Raw genomic sequence first — 21,707 nt, 5'->3', positions numbered from 1 at the left:
AGATATCCAAATATAAGTCCATTCGCAACCGACGCCTATGTACCACTCTTTCAAATTTGCTAGTGTTGTTAAGTCTTCAATCCATTGCATTATAGGCAGTGAGCTTTTATCCTTCCCGTACGGTAGTATTAGCAGTCAAGAGGGCACGAAAAATCAATTTGTTGATTGTATTACATTCCAAAAAGCAGATAAATGTTTAAAAGAATATGTACATCAGTAAATATTAAAGAGCTTTCATCTGGGTACTATTGTAGAAGGCAGGTGAGCTGAGAGATGCTATAGCAAAAGGCTGGGCTTTGCATCTGTACATATGGGGCTTCTCCACATGGAGCTTTTATCCTGCTATTGAGATTGGTTACTCACAGAAGTTTGTGGGTCCCTTAGATGACATCGTCAGCCTCCAGGGCGTCCCCTGCACTAAATGATCTTTATTCCATTTTTTAAAGGATCAGAGATAGTGAGCTATCAAATTACAGCGCTTGAGTTCCCCTTGAGTTCCCTCATGAAAAGAGGAAAATCGCAATAAAAGAAGCTAGACCACAGTGCCACCTAGCAGCTGTATAATGAAACATATTGAAGACTCAGATAAGGACGAAAAGGAGGGGAAGCGGGGGGAGGAAGCATATGTAAAGGGAGTCTGTCAATGTTCCTGCATTTAAAATGGAAGCAGAAAGCCCCATTTTAAATGTGGGATTTTAGGCTGGTGTAGAAATTAGGGATGGACGAAAGTCACCTACCTGATCCCGATGCTTGCTTTGCGGTGGGGGGGGAGGTCCTCCGTCCCTCCCCCTGAAATTCTGGGTGGGGGGGAGGCGCCCCGTCCCTCCCCGCCGAAATTCTGGCCGGGGGGGAGAGCCCCGCCTCTCTGGCCATGAAAGTTCGTCTGCCGGGAAGAAGTAAAAAAAAAAAACAACGTGATAGGCTACGTAAAGATTTATATAGCCTATCACGGCTAGATTTTCAAAAAACACTGTGATAGGCTACGTAAAAGTTTACGTAGCCTATCATGGCTGACTTTGAAAAAAGAAAAAAAAAAGCGCATACGCAAATGGCGGCGCCCATGGGCGCCGCCATTTGCATTTCTTATTTGGGCACGTGTAGTCTACGTAAACATTTACGTAGAGTACAGCGAAAATAAGGGCAACGCTATTTGTGTTGCCCTTATTTTTGCCATAGACTATGTAAATAGACGTGCCAAAATAAGGAACGCAAATGGCGGCGCCCATGGGCGCCGCCATTTGCGTACACACTTTTTTTTTTTCCAAAGTCAGCCGTGATAGGCTACGTAAACTTTTACGTAGCCTATCACGGTGTTTTTTGAAAATCTAGCCGTGATAGGCCACGTAAATCTTTACGTAGCCTATCACATTTGTTGGTTTGTTTGTTTTTTCACTTGGAAATGATGGCGGCGGCAGCCGGTCGAAAGACCGGCTGCCGCCGAAACGCCGCCGCTGAAACGCTGCCGGAACGCCGTCGGGAGCTGCTGCTGTGAGGGACATTCGCTGAAGGTAAGTCCCATCCCGGGGGGGGGGGGGGGATGAACCGTTTCTCCACCAATTTCAGGGGGCCGAATGCGTTGGCATTCAGCCCCCTGGAGATTCGTGGAGAAATTCTCTGACATCCCTAGTAGAAATACTCTTCGAAGCACAAGCTATGACTTGGCTTTTAAACAACAGTTAGCACAAAAAATCGTTTGGCATGACATTGAACTGGGCCAATATCTTCTTGCCCAAGATCACACAGTTACCTTCATAGCTATAAAGGAATTTTAACACATATTTCCCCACCTACTCCAAACTCATATCTATCCCCACATGTACCCCTAAAGCTGGTGACAGTAGATGACTATAGATCACCACTTGGCAAGTGACAGCCACTTGTAAACTCACTACATATGTCTGCAACCATATGACAAGCTGTCATATGTAGTGTCTAGACATAAGGTGATACGAATTTTACATCTCTACAACTGAGAGAGATACAAGTAGCAAGGTTGTGACAAAACTAACCTCATCACAAGTCTTGCCACTACCGGTGTCTAGCTCCCTGACATCGTCATAATAATCCTGTAGTGAATTTGCAAGCTGCTAGCATGTGGCCAAATCTGAGGATGTTTGGCTGTATGTTTTTGTGACTACCTTACTTCCCATTAACAAATATATTCACATCTGTGCTTGGTGCCCAGTCTTTACATGTGATTTGTTTCCTGGTAGATGGGTTGGAGTCAATTTTCCCTTTACTCTGTGGAATGAGAGTAAATGAAAAAATTCAGTGGAGCACCTCTTATATGACCCCTGTCAACTCATGTCTCACAAGTTACGACTCTATCTGGAGTTGCCTAATGTCAACATGTATGATTTACCTGGTGAGATTGTCACTTTGACCTGTAATAACAAAATACAACATTGTTGGCTGGGATGTTATAAAAATGATACACAATACCCCCATCTGGAAGTCAGAATAAACATTTTACATAGCTCTGTGTCAGTTCTATAAATGTTTGTAGTTAATCGATGCTATAAAACTTTCCTTAGGGCCCTGATATTCAGGCTTTGCACCAGAGAAAGCAGCTTGAGTCTGACATTTTAAATTCTGGTAGTGTTATTCAATGACATAACTCAGGCTTTGGGAATTCCCATTGGTGAAAAAAGCACATGGTGTGCAGAACAAATGTCAAGTTTAGGGTATTTAAAAACACCTTCTGGAGCAAATGGCAAAGAAGCAGCATAGTCACAAACATAAATATTGTATTACTTTTATCTACAGAAGTTTTCACCAGAGATCTAGATACCCATCAATGCCTGCTTCTAATATCCATTAATATTAATGGAAGCTTTCTGTCCTGTTGAAGCCACGTACTGAATTGTGTTTTGTTTTTGTTTTTTCTAATTTCGTGATTTTAAAGTATCATGAAAGTGCTGTGAAAACAGAAATCCTTGGGGGATACAGAATTTCAACCACAAATATTATGGACTTGTCAAAACCAAAATTTCTTCCTACCTAATTTTCTGATTGCAAAATATCAGCTTGCCTAGTTCCAAAGGCTATGTTGTGTATATTTTGTTCTCAATTAAAACTAATTTCTACAGAACAGATCTCTGATGGCAATGGCTACAAATCACTGAAGACGAAAACCTCTTGTCAGCCACAGTCAGCAAACATATAATACAGTAGCTGCTTTTGTAAGTTACTACTGTGCAGGGCAATTATGAATACAACAGGAGTAGGGTCACACCATTAGCCTTGCCTCTGATATTGTGCCCTGCACTTGCCCCATTCCCTTGCCTTCCATGTGTTAAACATGGCTGTCTGAGTGTGTCGATGTCTAAGGAACTGTTCACTCATAGATGCTCCCTGTGAGTGGGGATCCAAATTGCATGGAGCATCTGTGTGTGAGCAGTGATTTTCAGTCAAAAATGAAAATGAAGCATCTTTCAAAAACTATTGAATTGCTCAAATGACTTGTGGCGTTTTCAGTTAGTACAAAGGTGGGACCTCCAATTTAATAGCAAGTGTTTGCACATGTAGCAAGAATTTTTACTGAAACCGTGAAGTCATAACTGTAGGAAAGTTATCCCTGGGCATTTCTCTAAGCAAGTTCCAGAGAAACTTTCTATGGAAAATATTCAGCATGAAATTGGCTTATCTCCTTCCATTAGATTTGTTGGGTAATTACCTGAAATGATAAGAGGCAAGGATCTGCCTAAGATTGTCACAGCATGATTCCCTGTTCAGCATGCAACAGCTACCTGTCCTGATTGGATGAATCAAGAAATGCAGTTAGACAGTTCAGTGGGGCCCAGAGCATTGTAATGCTGGCACACATCCACATCAGCTATGGATGCAGAAGACAGCTTCTGTTTGTAGACCTGTCTGTGGATAAGACACATACATACCTCTAAAAGCAATCTATTAACTCAGTCAAACTGTGCTGATACACTGCCAGGCACCAATCCAAAATGCTAACTGACCACAAAAGTACATATTCCTTGGCCATTTGAGAGCGAGATGATATATGAAAAAAAAAACCTGGGGTTGTCCTACATCACGTCCCCAGTGATCAGATCAAATGCAGGCAGGGATAGTAAATTCCTGTTTATTCAACCAATTTCTAGGACATCAAAACATTTGGATAAATAAGGCTTCAAATAATTGAGGGAATTATTGTGTAAGTGCTTCACACCAGGGGACATAACCTAGATTCAAATAAGAGTGAGTAGTGAGTTTCAGATCAAAGGGGAGCTGATAATGGGGATTTGGCTCTGTGTGTGGGGGAAAAACCTCAATAAACAGTTGTGTGATTATTAAGGGATCAAGAAGTACCAAATGTCATGCTTTCTTTGTCATGCTAAGAAAAATAGGCAAAAAACTCTTGCATCAATAATCCAAAGAGCAGAATACTGATAAAAATTATAAATGTCAATTCTCAAAAGTTTTCAATATTAGTAAACTTGCTGTTTAGACTATCATCAGTCAGTCAAGAACAGAAGTAGGAACAGAAACTAGACTTTGGAGAAATCCCAGTCGTAGCATCATTTTCCATTTCAGTGAATATCATTATATTTAGTATCTCATAAGCCTGGGCAAGAGATGGGCAGAGCAATGCTCTACTCATGTTACACCAGGACTGAAAGTATGCAGCACCTTATGCTCCTCACAACTACTGCTTTATGAGCACACAGCATATACGAAGGGGAGAAGAAGATATACAACACAACACCCACACAGCTACTTGGACACAACAACTGCAGAGAGTACACACAGCCCTCTCTGGAACAAAGGATCAAGACCCACCCAGGCAGGAAAAGATGCTTTTGCCAGACAGCCAAGGGGCGGGGCCAGGACATGCAACAAGGGCTGCCACGGTCACTATTGGTAGCAGCAACCTCCAGTGGCTCACTTCACAAGCCATGGCACTGGGAAGTATGAGATAGGACTTTGAGCCTCGCCAGAGGAAGGGGTGAACATGCCCCACTCACCTTTTGCATGCTTGGTAAAAAGGAAAGAAAACAAGAAGTCCTGCCAACAGCAAAAGAGAGTGAGCTCCTGAAACTCAAACCCACACTGCAAACACCACAGAACACTTCCCTGACCACTCAGCTATAGCTGCAGACAAGAACTAGACACATCTGTCTCCCCTCCCCAGTCATAGATAGCAAGAGCACAGAGGTTGCAGGAGGGGCTCTGGGAAGAACCATTCACATGTTATATGCAGGGATTCTCAGGTTTGAATCCAGTGTATAACACCATACACTGGATTCAGGGAATGCCCCTGTCCCCAGGTACCCCTGAGCCTATCAGGAGAAACAGCCCCTGCATGGGCTCTTTTGGCCTATCTCCTCCCCCTGGCAACCCACGTGACCAACCCACCCTCAAACTATTTTACCTGACAAGCCAGCACTGCCAGGTGGCATCCTAGCAGTATTCGCTGGCCCACCCCATCCTACCAGTTGACTGCCTCATACACCCTAGCTGTGGCACCCATCCCAGTTGTGCACCCTGAGAAGCCTACCCTGTAGCACTACAGACAGCAAGGTAGCAGATGCAGTGTCCCTTATGGCAAAGGTGGGCAGACTTCAGGCTTGTGGGATCAACTTCGTTTTTTATTTTTTTAAATCCCCAAATCCACTAACGGGAGCCACGTTCAAAAAACATAAACATAGAATCATAGAATTTTGATCCCAGGTGTTTCTTTTGAGTACCAGATCTAATGGGGCCCACAGTCCTTCCACACAAAACCTCACTTCTGTTTATCACAAGCTTTCTTACTTTCAGCAGTATATTTTGGGATGGAAGATCATTTTACTGTTGCTATTTTAAACAATTGGAAGTCAGAAAACTTTGCAGATCTATTTAACCACCCAGAAATCTATTAGTAGATCCCTTGTCTAGTTTTTTTTAAAAAAAATTAAAGGGCAGCCATTGAGGGCCCCAATCAAAATTGGGACTATGGCATGAAGAGAGGTCATTCTAGTAGTGAAACTGGGTGGGTTTTTTTTTTGTTTATTCATTCAGTTGCTTCTGACTCTTCGTGACTTCATGGACCAGCCCATGCCAGAGCTTCCTGTCAGCCGTCGCCACCCCCAGCTCCCCCAAGGTCAAGTCTGTCACCTCCAGAATATTATCCATCCATCTTGCCCTTGGTATCCTGTCTTCTCATTATGTGGCCAAGGTACTTCAGTTTTGCCTTTAATATCATTCCTTATCACTTTATTTCCTGGAGCATGGACTGGTTTGATCTTCTTGCAGTCCAAGGCACTCTCAGAATTTTCCTCCAGCACCACAGTTCAAAAACATCTATCTTCACTCAGCCTTCCTTATGGTCCAGCTCTCGCAGCCATAGGTTACTATGGGGAATACCATTGCTTTAACTATGCAGACCTTTGTTGCCAGCATGATGTCTCTGCTGTTGACTATTTTATCAAAATTTGTCATTGCTCTCCTCCCAAGAAGTAAACGTCTTCTGATTTCCTGGCTGCAGTCAGCGTCTGCAGTAACCTTTGCGCCTACAAAGACAAAGTCTGTCACTGCCTCCACGTTTTCTCCCTCTGTTTGCCGGTTATCAATCAAGCTGGGTTTTTTGAGGTTTAACTGCAACCCAGCTTTTGCACTTTCTTCTTTCACCTTCGTCATAAGGTTCCTCAGCTCCTCCTTGCTTTCAGCCATCAAAGTGCTATCATCTGCATATCTGAGATTGTTAATGTTTCTTCCAGCGATTTTAACTCCAGCCTTGGATTCATCAAGCCCCGCACATTGCATGATGTGTTCTGCGTACAGGTTGAATAGGCAGGGTGAGAGTATACAACCCTGGCGTACTCCTTTCCCAATCTTAAACCAGTCCGTTGTTCTGTGGTCTGTTCTTACCATTGCTACTTGGTCGTTATACAGATTCCTCAGGAGGCAGACAAGGTGATTTGGTATCCCCATACCACTAAGAACTTGCCACAATTTGTTATGATCCACACAGTCAACAGCTTTAGAATAGTCAATAAAACAGAAATAGATGTTTTTCTGAAACTCCCTGGCTTTTTCCATTATCCAGCGGATATTGGCAATTTGGTCTCTAGTTCCTCTGCCTTTCTAAACCCAGCTTGTACATCTGGCAATTCTCGTTCCATGAATTGCTAGAGTCTACCTTGCAAGATCTTGAGCATTACCTTACTGGCATGTGAAATAAGTGCCACTGTTCGATAGTTTGAACATTCTTTAGTGTTTCCCTTTTTTGGTATGGGGATATAAGTTGATTCTTTCCAATCTGCTTAATCTGTGTCTTCCCCATCTCAAAAGTCACTTTACAGGGTGAGCATAGTTTTTTTTGGGGGGGGGGACCTTAACAGCTTTCTAAATATGTCCAGGGTGACGGGGCAGATTGCAGGTAAGCTTGTAGTAAGTTTTAAACATAAAAACAAGTGTTCTGCAGAAAGAAAGAAAGAAAGAAAGAAGAAAGAGGTCCATAAGGTTAGTTGTGATGGGGCAAGTTCGTAGAGGGGTCACATGACCCCTCTGGGCCAATCCAGGGAGAGTTTGGAAATGGCCCTTTGAGCCATTTCCACACCCATACCTCTTAGGGTTCTAAAACCTCATCCTATTGGTCCATGGTGGCATAAGTTCGTAGAGGGGTCACATGACCCCTCTGGGCCAATCTGGGGAGGGTTTGGAAATGGCCCAAAGGCCATTTCCATACCCACACCTGTTAGGGCTCTAAAACCTCATCCTATTGGTCCACAGTGGCATGATAAGTTCGTAGAGGGGTCACTTGACCCCCGTCAGGTGACCCTGACGGTCATATAACCGGCAGGACTTCCAGAGGTGGGATTCCTAGCTAGGGCAGGACATCCGGTCTCCCTAAGAGGTGTGGCACCTGTCACTTTTTGAAAAAGGGGCATTGTTTAGAGTTTGATGCGAGGTACCCACTTTCACTACTCATTCTGTCAGTAGGATTGTGAGAATGCTGTCAGCATCTAGTGACATCCATGTCTTAAAACAAAATTGGAGTCCATTGTCTTGATAATAGTTTCTTGGGGCATTTCTCCACAGCATGCCATCTGTGTAACAGAAGTTGAGCACCTGATTGTTCATGCAGTGAGAGTGAAATATAGGTGATGCTGTTGTCTTCACTATAATAATTTATTATTGTACCTTTGTAGGTGCAGAACACTTGCTTTCATGTAAGCAGCAGAAGTGGATTCTAGTGTTGGGTTAAAGTATTCAGCCCATTTTTGGTGGGAAGCTTACCATTATAAGATGAGACAGCAAAGGGTTTTCTGCTGCTTTCTTAAGGAAACAAAAAAGTGTTGTCAGTACTTGAAGTGGTGGTGGAGTTGCAGTCAGCAACCTGGCAATGATCCTCCTTTGCTACAGAATAGCCCAGTGGAAACAATGCTGTGTCATATTGTACTATTGTTCCCGGGAGCATTATGAAGGTAGGACCGTCCATTGTGAACAATGATTCTTCACTAGGAGGCTGAAATTTTCTTCTTTATTTTGTCTACTGAGAAAAAGTTCTTAACTCATTTATCCTCTGTGTAATGTGAAATCATTTCATTAAATCATATGAACTATATAGGGTAAGAAAGAGATTGGATGAGCCCAATTCATATTCAGGATAGGCAAAAGAAAGCTCTTCATGACACAAGGCATAATTGAATTCATCGCTATAAGAAGTGGTCACTGGCTTAAAGCCAAACAATAAGTTCCATGCAGTATGTGCAGCTTCCCATAACATTTTGTAAATCAAATGGTCCCTCTTACTGCATTTCTGGTTAATACTGAGCAGAAACATGGCTGGAGGGAAAAGAGTTAAGCAACCCAACCCATCACTATTCCTCCACTTAGGGAGCAATCCTGTCTAGATAGGCAGCCGCCTCTGAAATTGGAGGCAACCACCTACCTAAGCAGGGCAGGAGAAGCACAGAGGGGATCGTTCCCTCCGCGCTTCTCCTGCCCTGCTTTTTCGGTTAGACAGCCAATTGTGGCTGTCTAGCCTCAGGAGGATGGAGTGGGGAAGGAGGTTGCTGTATGACACTGTCGTACAGGCAATTACGCTCTCCCCAACACGGAACTCCCTCAGCCACGCCCCTTTCCGGCTGCTCCATGTTCCTCTTGCGAGTGCAGAGGATGGGGCCGTTCCACGATGCCTCTAAGGCAGCAGGGAAGTGTGGGGAGGTCAGTTCTCCGGGAACTGACCTTGAAGCACAGGCTCCTAGGTTGGTTCTCGGAAAACTGCATATCCTATGGCTGTCTAGCTGCTATGTAGAGGCCATAGGATTGCTCCCTCCAAGAAATGTCCAGCAGAATTTTTGGATGAGGATTCAGAAATGAAAGAATTGCAATATTCAACTGAATTCATTTTTGTTTGTTTCAAATTACACATGACATTTCTTGCTGAAGGTTCTAGATTCAAATTCTATGGAGAACTGCTACATGGTCTTTGATATGATAACTAAAATAGATGGGTTTAATCATGACTAACAAAACCCATTGATTTCAGTGGGTTTACTCTGTCTAAGTCTGAATCCAACCTAATGACTGCAAGTAGACATTAGGGAAGAATAGAAATGGCTTCTGCTGTGCTAGAGAAATGACAGAATATATTTTTTACCAGTCAAATGAGGATATGTTGCTGTGGCAGTGAATTTGGGAATCATTTGGAATTAGAGATGTGAAAGCCTGAAAAAAATGGAAAAATCAGGGGGGGAAACTGTTCCCCACCCCCAAAGTCCAGATTTGTTTTTCTATGAAAAATTTAACAGCTTTGGGTGATGAAATATTTTATTTTAGACTTTAAGACAAGTTGTACATGTATTGTTACCCAGCCTTTATTCCCCATGAATGATTACTAAAAACTATGTAATAAGACTTTTATAGAAAGACTAGAAATGTAAAATGTCTGGAAATAATGAAGCCGTGGGGGAAAATGTTTTTTAATTCTTCTCTGTAAGATTCCCAGCATAGTTATTTCATCCCTTCCTTATTAAAACTATTGTTCTAATGTATCTTTTACTGATAGACTTTTAGGGATGCTTCAAGGCATGCTCAATTTCCCAACATGTGTTACCATATCATAATATGGAAGAAAATGTGCATTCCAGGCAATTAATATAGTTCTAATCTAAAACCCACATTTGAAAAAAAACACTGTAAGTTATCCATCAACTTTTACCGGGTGCAACATAATAGCATGTGGGTTATCTCACCAATGTTTCTTTTTTTTTTAATTAACTTTGAGGCTTGGGTCTATAGAACTCACTGCCATGGTTTTTAAGAAAGTTCTCAATTAGACCTCACCACTAGGGAATGCTGCCTCAGCTACAAAATCTTTTAACTGCTGCCACTAGAATAAACCCACTCTATCTAAAATGAATGCAGTAGCCTGTTTCCTATTGCGTAGGCTTGGGATTAACACTACCACTAGAGACAACCTTTCAAAATGAACAAAAATAAGATGTTAATTAATGGAAATGATTTACAGAAGTGAATAAAATGTCACTCTTCAAATAATAGATTGAGACTGCATAAAGGTTCTTAAATTCAATATGGTTTCTTACCATTCCTAAGCGGAGTCTTTCCCAGCTAAATACAATCTCAATAGCTTTTCCTTGAGATCAGATTTCCCTAAGGTCCACCCCACAAACAGGAACAGATTTAAGGATTTCCCTAAACTTATTTATTTATTTATTTATTTATTTATTATATTTCTATACTGCCCAATAGTTGAAGCTCTCTGCGTGGTTCATAAAAATTAAAACCATGAAGTACAAAATAAAAACAGTATAAAAAATATCAAAGCTTAAAACCACAGTTTTAACCTAAAACCTAGCAGCAATGCAGAAATTTAAAATTCAGTAACAGATTTAAAACAGCATATTAAAAGACTACAATGGTAAAATGCTCGGAAAATAAAAAGTTCTTTACCTGGCGCCTCAATGTAGGTGCCAGGCGAACCTCTTTAGGGAGCACTTTCCACAGCCAGGGTGCCATAGCAGAAAAGGCCCTCTTCCTGGTAGCCACCCCCCTCACTTCCTTTGGCAGGGGCTCCCGGAGAAGCACAAACAAACAGGAGCAGATGCTGTACACCAGTCTTCCTCTGCCTCTAGTTCTTCCTCCTTCTTCTGGCTTCTAGGATGATTCAAATGTTTTAGGGACTACTTGCTGAATTTCCCTCTCATCAGACATAAAGTAGGAGCCTAAAATATGTTATGTATAACTTGGTTTACTCATAAAATTATCATGTTAGGTATATTAAATTTAAAAATGTAGTTGTCAGGGTGGACACTGAGCCCATAGAATCCCAGACTAGTTCTGATTCTGAGGTGGAGCAGCCGCTCCTGGGAGAGGAGTGCGCTCATCCTTCCCAGGACCAACAGCTGGCAGAGATTCCTCCCACCGGCTTTCCTGACATAGATAGCAGTCCCGGGAGTGAGAGAGCATGGGAAGAGGGCTTGCTGGACGTGCGACACCGACGCAGGGAGCGGCACCAAATGGAGAGAGCGAAAAGGAGGCGTAGTGCCCGGTTGGTGCGCAAGCAACGGTTGCGCCCAGAGGATCCAAGGGAAAAGGGGAGGGACTCTCCCTAGCCCATAAGTTCAGGGTCTGCCAGTGATTCTCCTTCAAACGGGGACCAACTGTTCCAACTTAGGGCATAGGTACTTTGCTGCTCATAGCTAGTCGCTAATAGTAGAGTTGTTAAGTTGTAAAAAAGGAATAAAGCTTTGAAAAGAATCCCTTTGTCTGTGTCTCAACTTGGCTACTGGATTAGACTGAAAGAGGCCGCCAAGGAGCCCTTAACAGTAGTTTATTCAGACAATAATTATAAATTTAATAATAAGTTTACTTTTAAATGTAATGATAGTTTTATTAACAAACCAAGTTAGACATTATACAACTTTAGGAACATAAAGGCTGTTTTATGTTCCTAAAGCAGGCTTCCCCAATTTGGTGCCCTCCAAATGTTTTGGACTACAATTCCTGACATTGCTGAACATTGGCCGTGCTGCCTGAAGCTGATGGAAGTCCAAAATATTTGGAGAGCACCAGGTTGGGGAAGCCTGTCCTAAAGCAATAAAATGACTTTAGATCTGTGAAGAGTGCTAAAAAAGGTATTGCTTATTTTTCAATCCCCCTCCTTTTCATTTTTTTTCAAAGTGCCCCCCCCCCAGGTGTTTTTCCATGGCTTCAGAGTTTCCAGAAATTTTGCATCTCTAGTTGGAATGTTCCAGAATTCCAAACTATTTGTAGGCTGCTTGGACAGGTTTTTCAGCCCATTTGACCTTTTCTAATGGCAAAGATTACTTCTGCTGTAACAGAGCCTGAAGCAATGGTACTCCAGTCTGCTGTTACCAGAGGAGAATGCTAGAGGAATTATTACTGTTTCATTTTCAGTGGCCATCATAAATGTAATTGTTTTATTTTCAGTTTTACAAATCCAAAAACATTACTTGCCCACAAAAAATTAATATCCCACCAGCCCATGTGTACCACTGTAAACTGTTTGTCGCACACCAATAATTTCAAGGAGGAAAAGCTCATTGTTGTGCAACCTAGAAAAACTTCTCTACCAGCTTGCCTCAAGGCAATTACTTGTCACAGTTGAGTATGGAACTAGGTGGCCATATGCCCTACTTGACAGAGGGGGATCTTCTGTTTGAAGGCATCTCTGTTTGGAGGGCTGTGCAGTCAAATCCTAGTTTTAAAATAAAGAACCACCAGAAGGGAGACCAGGGCTTTGAAACTGCCCATCCCATCAACAGTTAGCATCCAAACTGAAGGATCCCAGGCCACCTGGCCACGGTCTTCCCCAATGTGATAAGATGTACTGAATTTCTATTCAAATTATAGTTATTTTTAAATTTGCCATCTATACATATAAATCAGCATATGCAAATTGCATGAAAATCTGTGTCCTCTTTTATCCTCTTTTTTGATGATGCATTTCCTCTCTTTTGGCAATACATAAGTGTCCAACCTTGTAAGGAAATGGCTATTTAGAAGCCTATTTTATTTTATTTTATTTTTTTAAACTTATGCCCTGCCCTTCAGTCACACTCAGGGTGTCTTCATTTTTATTAAAAAAGAAAAACGTTGACCTATACAAACATTACTATAATGTTAACAAACAATATCAGAAAACCAATATTAATAAAACCTAAGAGACTGGAAGACAATAACAGCCCTCCTAACAAGTGCAAGAGACATGACTCTTTGGAACAGAGTGCCACAATCACAATGCCACTGCTGAAATATCACTCTGTTCCATGTGGCCATCAATCGAACTCTACCAAAGGAGACACATAGGCTAAGGAAGGCCACTAATGACACAGTCTCTGTGAAATGCCATCCACTGCTATGTAAAAGTTCTCAAAGACATCTCCATTTGAGAAATAATTTTATTTTTGATATTGAAAAGATTAATGATCATGTTAGGTATTTCTTGTCTCTCTTGTGTGTGTGTGTGTGTGTGTGTGTGTGTGAGAGAGAGAGAGAGAGAGAGAGAGAGAGATCTATGTAATATCACTGGATATCACATCACTTGACACATCATTCAGAGTTAGTTCTTCACACATTCCTATACATCACTGGATACTGTATCACATTATTATTATACACTTGCTGACTGGCAATTTAATGTTTGTTTAAAACATATATACTCTGCCTCTCCTTAATTGATGAAGATGGTTCACAACATCAATTATAGCAAATTATAAACAAATCCATACACTAAAATAAACTCAACTAAATATAAACTAAACGGTGTGAATAGATCTTTTGAAAAGCATTGTGTCTGAGGTGATACAAGGTTATCTAGTTTTGTATCTGTGATGGCTCATTCACACATGCAAGTCATCACTGGATGGTGCAGTTATTGACTGATAAACATCCAGGTATGAATCAGTTCTCCATGATGTGCAGTTGAATGTGTGAACACTGTTGAAAATTATTGTATGTGAGGCGATACCTCTTGCTGCATTGTTTGAACTGGAGTATGTGTTGTGCTTTGCCATCACATAGGCAAATATTGATGTTGCAGTCATCCAGTGATGAACATGCAAACTCATCTTTGAGGGTCTTGCAAGGAATGAAGTTAATTTTGGAAAAGAGACAGAAAGATAGCAGGGAGATGTTTTAATTGTGGAGACAGTGACATTTGAAAACATTTGACACAGTGTGAAATCTGAAGGGTAATGGGTGTGATGGCTTAAGTGTAGAATGAGATGGATGCAACACTGGGTGGGAGCTAAAATAAAGCATGATGCACTGTGGAAGAGATGCAGAACAAGTTCAAAAGAAATGCCCAAATTACTAAAAAGAAGTGAAAGGAGCTTGCATTAGGAGCAAATGTGGAAGGGAGCAAAAAAGGGGGATGTGTTTTGTAGTACTGCAGGGAACATCAACATTTGAAAACCAAATAGCTTTTTATTTTATATTAATAATATATATTATTAGCTTCTATACATTGATGTAGTTCTACTGGTAATGCTGGGACTATTATCCTAATTTATTTATGCTACTTTAGGATTTGATTGATTGAAGTGATTGTTTGACTGTTGGTCTGGTTAAGAGGAATTGTCACTCTTTTAGTATTTTTAAAAAATCTATTCAATTCTCTAACAAGCAGACTAGTTGAAGAGACATTAGGGATGCTTTAGTATAGGAAGGACTATGTGTTCTGTACAAAATGAAAAATGCTAATTATGTGCCTTGAGAACTTATGTGCTATAAGAACAAATTATGTCACGAAGAGCTCAGTCTTATGCATCACTGGGACTTACATCTATTCAGAAGTAAGTCCCAGTGAGTTCAATGGGACTTTCTCCTAGGTAAGTGTGCATAACACTGCAGTCTTAATTTTCAAATGTACATATATTGCATTTCTGCCCAAAGCTAAACAGGTAAAACCGAACTCTGAATTACAGAACATCCAAGTAAAATCTCTACCAAATATTAAAAAGGATAGGCACATTCTTTTCCATGCAGCTGATACATGCTACCGGAAGCTACCCCAGGCCTGACAATACCTGGTCTTCCATCGAGAAATTCCATAGGGAAGCAATTCTAAAATTCCATAATCTATATAACTGGGTTGATCTAGGTGATCATTTTACCTCTCATCCATACCAGATGGGTAATAAAAATCCTCATTACTGCTTGGCAAGATGATACAGACAACCTGGCTTTCAAGTGGTTACCTGCACATGGTACAGACAACCGGGCTTTCAAGTGGTTACCTGCACTTTGTTTGAAAGTTGAAAGATGTCATGGATGGCCACAGCCAGAAAAGTGATATTGGAGGGGTAGCCTGCTGTACTAAAGCCATGGATACCCTTTGCTTTCTTCATGGGACCTAAGTAATAAATTTTGCTTCCAGATTTTGGACCTAACTGATGGACCATATTTATTATATTTATTTTAACTAAAACATTTGGTTGGATCCAATGGTGTTGTTCCACTAGTGGAAGAGAAACCACTACTGGAATAGATTTTCCTTTTCTCTTGCAGCCTCCCTGAGCAGATTTGGGGGCACATGGGGGGTTGCAGCGGGGAGGAAAGGACTGAGAACTCCCACATGCATGAGCAGACCTGCTTGCGTGACACTGGATCCAACCCTTTGTATCCTGCTATAAAAGTTGTGAGGGTTTGCCCCTGCCTGCTGTGCTGAGAGAGAGTGGGTTGGAACAGCTGCAGATGGAGGCAGATAAAATGGGAACCCACTTGACCACAGGCCAGCCCAGCTATCAAGAAGGGATACAGTCATGAGTGGCTGGAGTGGGGAGGCATATCCTCCCAATACCAATGGGATGGATAAAATGACTGAGACTGAAAGAGACACAGGGGAATGGAGAGAAGAAATAAGACAGTGGTGGAGAGTAGAGGTGAGAGAAGGAGAGGAAACAAGATGGGAGGAAAGAGGAGAGAGAAACTGAAAAAGAGGAAAGCAATGAGGGGGAAAGAGAGGAAGAGAGTGTTTAGTAAAGGAAAGGAGGCAAATGTATGAGAGGAAGGAGGAAACAGGAAGAGACATACTTACCTAGGTCCAGAGCCCTACTGCAGCTTCTCAGGCTGTGGTTTGCAGGAAGAGGTCCCTAATACAGATAAGCCTGAGGGTTAGAGGAGTCATGTTACTCAGATTTTGGGTACCCAGGAGAAGAATTTTCAGGTAGTTTTACATTTGAATCCTTTGTTAGAAAAGGTAAAAAGCCAGTGCTGTAACTTGGGTGAGCTAAATAAACTTTTGGCAAACACTTCCAAGCCTTTCCCAACCTGGTGCTCTCCAGATGTTCTGGACTACAACTCTCAACATTCCTGACCACTGGCCCAACTATCTGGAAGGTACAAGGCTGAGAAAGGGTGAACTTCTCTGAATGGAACACATGGACCAGAGGGTGATGATATGCCGTTCCCTGATGACCTATGCACACCTCCCTTTTGGTCTTAAAAGGTCTAGGTGGCAAAAAAATATAAATCCATAACACAAAAAGAAATAATAAAAATTAAGATAAAAACATAGCAAAATGAACAGTAGGGCAAAACAGAAAACTAATTCGATTCAGAAACTAATTCTACAAACTGGAATAAACTCTGGAAATAGCAAACCCAGAAAATGCCAAATTCAAAAGGCTCTCTGAAAAAAACTGTCTTAGATCAGCATCTAAAGCTCTGCAGGTGGAATGAACTTCCCTCAGGAGGGAATTCCAAAGCCTTGGTGCCAAAGTCCCTATCCCAGGTTGCCCTCCATTGTTACTGCAACTGTGGAGGGACTTGGAGTAAGGCCTCAGAGGAAGGAAAGTACAGGCACACTAAATGGGACAGGGCAGTCTTTAAGGTATCCTAGCCTATATTTGGGGTTAGGAAACAATCTTCTCCGATATACTGAAATCATCAAAGGAGCTGTTTGTTCATTGTTGTTTTGTTTTATCTATAGTTTGTGCTACTGTTCACCTGCTTTAACTATTTGGAATGCATTTTATATGCTTTCTTAACACTTTTGTTTTGGTATATTGTAAAGTATGAGAGGCAATTTCTTTGAGTTGCTCGAGTATAGAGAGCAAGATGAAGATGGACAGATTAATATTAAAGTTCCCTTTACAAATCTAGAGTTTTGTGATTCTAGGAGTATCACTTTAATACACATGATCAACCCCACTGAAGTTGCATGCCCAAAGTCCCAGTATGTAAGACTCCTTTTGAATAAGGGAGCCTACTTGCCCAGTGAGAGATGCTATAATACCCAAACTACCCATTTTCACCAGTGCATCTCTGCTGTAAAAAGATGAGATATTTAAGGGTCTACGTCAGAGGTGGGCAACACACAGCCCATGGGCCAAATGCAGTCCCCAGGCCTTTTTTGACACACACACACACATACCGCTGCCAGCACTGAATTTGCTGTGGTGGTGGTGAAAAAAAGGCTGCAATTTTGCATGAAAACAATATTTCATGCAAATTTTGCAAAACAAAAAGCACAGGGAGCACATACCTTGTTTGGAATCAGATTTGTACTTTTGGAGACCTCCTGGGAGAGTGATTCTGCTCCCAAATAGGATGCACACTCCCTACGTGCCTTGTTTTTAAGCAAAATTGTTGGTATTTTGCTTCCACCACCACCCGAGTAGCACTTTCAGTGGCAAATCCAGTGTCAATGGGGGGCAGCGCCCAGTGGGCTTTGGAGGGTGCAATGCAGTTTTCTGACCCCTGGACGTTGCCCACCCCTGGTCTAAGTAGGCATGACAGAAGCAGATCCTTGTTTTCAACCATAAATCACCAATGAGCAATTATATAGTGAGGATGATTTTCATGTAGAGAAGAGATGGATAGAAGAGGTTGCTGAACTTTCCCTCTGTTCACACTGTCTTCATCAGAACTTTTCCCCAACTGTTTTCCTCCTGGCCAGGCTCTAATGAGAAAAAGTAAGCTCCACCAAGAGAAAATCAGCTGGGGAATTTGGCTTCAGAGAGAAAGCTCATGGGTGGAAGAAGTGTTCAGTACCCACTTCCAACCTCCCTTCTCCACTTTAAATCCCTTTTTATACCTGTTCAGCAAAACCGATATTCTAACAAATGGGTTGTGCTGTCATCATGTCTGTCGTCATATCTAGTTAGATGCTGAGCGAGTGAGACAGATTCGTTTCCATGGTTTTTTTTAATGGGTTCTTCCTCTTAACATATGATTGTAAACCAAGTGATATTTACTAAGGTGTATGTGAGTACACACTCACGTGTGACTGGTCATTTTAAGGGCACCTACCCAAAGATCTTGTCATCGAAATGAAAAAGCAAAAATGCCCTGGAATTTGTTATAAACCAACTCTGCTTTGGTAACAGCCATGGGCTTGTGTAACCCCCTCCTTAGAGGATTTTCTTCCCATACCTTTTACTGTTCTTCTCCCCTCTTGGTTTTCCTCATTTTTGAGTGGTGTGTGTGATTTTTTTTTAATGCCAGAACCTCAGCATTACTTGCAACATAGGTTTGGGTGACTGAATTGCAGGGGTTTGGTTGCTTTGGTGCAGGTGGTACAAAATCTGTCGCTCTAGCTTCATCTACCTATGCGTGTAAAGTTTAAAACAGGGCAGAGTTTTGAATTCTGATTAACTACCGACCGTACCAGGATACGAATCCCCTCGCAGTTTTATTGCTGTTGCCATTTGTTATGATGCTCTGTAGCAGGCAGAGGCAGCAACTTCTGCTGATGCTGATGGAAAAGGTAGTGGATGCGGGAGGGGGGGGAGTCAGGCTGAGGTGTTGTCAGGGATTGGCTGCTTGTAATGTCAGTCGGAGCTGCGGGCCCCAGCTCTTCCGCTGCTCCAGCTCCAGCTCTCCCTGAACAGCTCCTAGAGAGAATTAAGGCGTGCGGAGCGCTGATGACCAGCACCATGCTTCTTAAGCTTGGATCTTAGATTCCACCCCTCCCGCACTAAACACTGACTAATAACTGCCCCTGGGCATCACCTTCCTAGGCAAACGGAGTGAAGGGGGGGAAAGAAGAGTGAATCTTCAGCCAGGTGGACTAAGATCAGCAAAAGAATCAGAGAGAAAAAGAGAGACAGACTGGGAGCTTTGCTTGCACAGCGGCAAAGTGGGAATTTAAAGAACTGCAGTGAAAAAGAGCCCAGAGATTCCCCAACCACAACACAAGGCATAACCTCGCAGAATTACAGAGCCAGGTAGAAATGACATCAACTGGCAAAGAAGGCAGCGGAGCTCAGCACGCACAATATGTTGGACCCTACCGCTTGGAGAAAACCCTGGGCAAAGGACAGACAGGTTGGTTCTTTTGCAGCAGCAGCAGCAACCCTAGGGATAAGGTAGCAGTTGCTGAGATTATGGAGATGGGAGAGTCTAGGCTCTCTGGTCATCCCTTGTCTTTTGCTGTGGCATCTGATAATAGATGGTTTAAGTGGTTCTTTCTATGTGTGCGTGAGTGTTTTGCTTTTTGTTATTTAGATACTGTTTTAACGAGCCCAGGTTGCTTTGTGTGGATCACTCCTGGAAAGGGGTGGTGTTCTGATGACAGTCAAAGTGCATGCGGGGAGGGGCTGATTGAATGGAGTGGGGGGGGGCGAGGAAAGATGCTCAGCTGCTGGCGAATTTTGGGTTGATTCAGTGCACCACTTTCATTTCCTTTTTAAAAACTAGGTTTCCATTGAATTGAGATGCACATAGTGGATAGTGAAGAGAAGGAGGAAGCTGGGAGTCACCAGCAGTGCTTTATGACATCATGATTGAAAAGGGTGTAGTCCTTAAGGTGCAGTTGGTGGAGGTGCGGTGTGCATGTGCATGTGGTGGTGGGGAGAAGATGTATAGTGCAAGCTGTGGAACGCTTGGTTATTTGGAAAGCATCCCTGACACTATCAAAATGGGGAAAGTCATCAGAAGCAAAAACAACAAAAAACAAAATCCTGCCGTGGTTGTATTATTTTGTTTTAATCTCACTATATTTTTTACAACTAATTTAAGATTCCCTGTTCCGCAATCAGCTGCCAGAGGCTTCTTGTTGTTGTTGTTGTTGTTGCCTGAAGGGAACAATGGCAAGAAATACTAAAAGGAGGAAATATAGTGCAGGGCATTAGCAGGGAGCAGGTGCTTTTGCCCTTCGTGACATAATTAGATCCTCTCAACGCATTCAAGGTTTGGACTGGCTGGTTGCCTGCATTTGGTAGATTCACTTCAAGGGCAGGAGAACAGTAATTGCAAAGAAGGGAGCACTGCAAAAAACAAAACCAACCCTGTCAACTCTCTGCCTGCCATTCCTTCCTGATTTTTACCTCCTTTTTGGTAACAGGTACAGTAGGCAGGCTTGTCTGGCCACTATATTTCACTGGGTGACCCCAGAAGTAGATTTGAGTCTCTCCAGCTTAACATTTTTAGAAAAAGGCAGGGGTATATACACGCACACACACACCAAATAGGTCTTCTGTGGGGCTTGTGGGTGTTAAGTGTTGATCATTATGGTGGGACAATAAAACATGGTGCATTGTGTTTTGCTTTTTTATATATATACAGACAGCCGAGCTTTGCCCATCTGTTGTCTAAAGGATTTAATAGGCGTTTCCATCTCCAGCTGCTGCCTCTGTTCTGCTTGTTTTCTTGCCGCCCTGCATGGCAGCAGCTCTGCAGTCCCCGCAGTTTTCTTAGGGACTGAGTTGAAATCGAGATCTTTCTCTGAAAGGGGCCAAGCTTTTCTTCAATAATTGATCGCAAAGCCCCCCTCCCTTTTTTCCTCCTCCTCCTCAAACCCCATAGCAACCGCTTGTAGATTAGAATGGTTACGGGAATGGCATTGCTTTAAAATGGAACGCGACTTTTATTTGTTTTATCCTCCTCCCCGTACTGCAGTAGCTCAATGCATCTGTTCACCTTTATTCTTCTCAATGCTAAGTAAAATAAATAAATAAATAAATAAATCCTTCCTCTCACCAACCTGATTCCCTGTGAAGTATATCTTGACATGAAGAAGGAGCCAGGAAAATAAAACTCTCTCGGAAATGATTGCAGTATCATGGTGTGCCAGTAAAAATACTGAACGCTGTATCAGAGGGGATCTCTTGCCATGTACTGTTGGTTGGTAACCATATAAGAGGCCCTAGATGTACACATTCAGTCTTATTCTCATCATCACAGTTTTTGCTTTGTGCCATCAGAGGTCTCCCACTCTGCCCAACACCCATCCACAAAAAGAGTACGTTAATTGCAAATAACAGCTACATTAGCTATATTTCAAACTGATCCCATGCATGCTCTCAGTTATGTCCTATCCAGTTGAACTGGACTTACACTTAAATAAGCGAGCATAGGATTGCAGGCTTTGGGTCCAAACCACACAGTGGGGTATTATGCTCCTTAAGGGTTAGCTGCAGTTTTCCCTCCCCCTCCTCTTGCTAATCCTCCTATCTTCCTCCTAAGTGATTAGAGAGTGAGAGAGATTTGGGAAAGGGGGGGGGGGATAAGTGCATGCATGTTTGTTTAGAGGTTTGCTACTGTCTGCCTTCCCAGCTCTTTGAGGAAAAGAACTAGAGCAAAGATTGTTCATTATGATTTTACATCTAGTTACAGATGGGCCTCTGCTCTTTCCATTCATGTACACCCATGTGTACACACAATGCAGTGATACAGAGATAAAATCTAAAAGCCTAAAAAATAGCTTCCAGATTTTGGCTGCAGTTCTATGCACACTTACTTGGGAGCAAGTCCTGTTGAATTCAGTGAGATTTTCT

General features: G+C 42.3%; 1 protein-coding gene across 2 annotated transcripts in view; it reads left to right on the top strand.

Annotated features, from left to right (window-relative positions):
• The first annotated feature begins 19,109 nt into the window (after positions 1 to 19,109).
• The window catches only part of BRSK2 (BR serine/threonine kinase 2), a 602,546-nt gene continuing 599,948 nt past the window's right edge, over positions 19,110 to 21,707 (top strand). For both annotated transcript variants that reach the window (XM_084828558.1, XM_084828549.1), the window contains exon 1: positions 19,110 to 19,257. In XM_084828558.1, coding sequence (XP_084684684.1) covers positions 19,164 to 19,257 — 94 coding nt within the window. In that variant the 5' untranslated portion in view covers positions 19,110 to 19,163. The remainder of the gene's footprint in view (positions 19,258 to 21,707) is intronic.

The sequence above is a fragment of the Heloderma suspectum genome, chromosome 1, assembly GCF_057233095.1.
Source record: "Heloderma suspectum isolate Gila_16-S chromosome 1, 16-S_ref, whole genome shotgun sequence".
Lineage (NCBI taxonomy): Eukaryota > Metazoa > Chordata > Lepidosauria > Squamata > Helodermatidae > Heloderma > Heloderma suspectum.
Note: the sequence above shows the minus strand (reverse complement) of the source record. Positions and strands in the feature narration are given on the sequence as shown.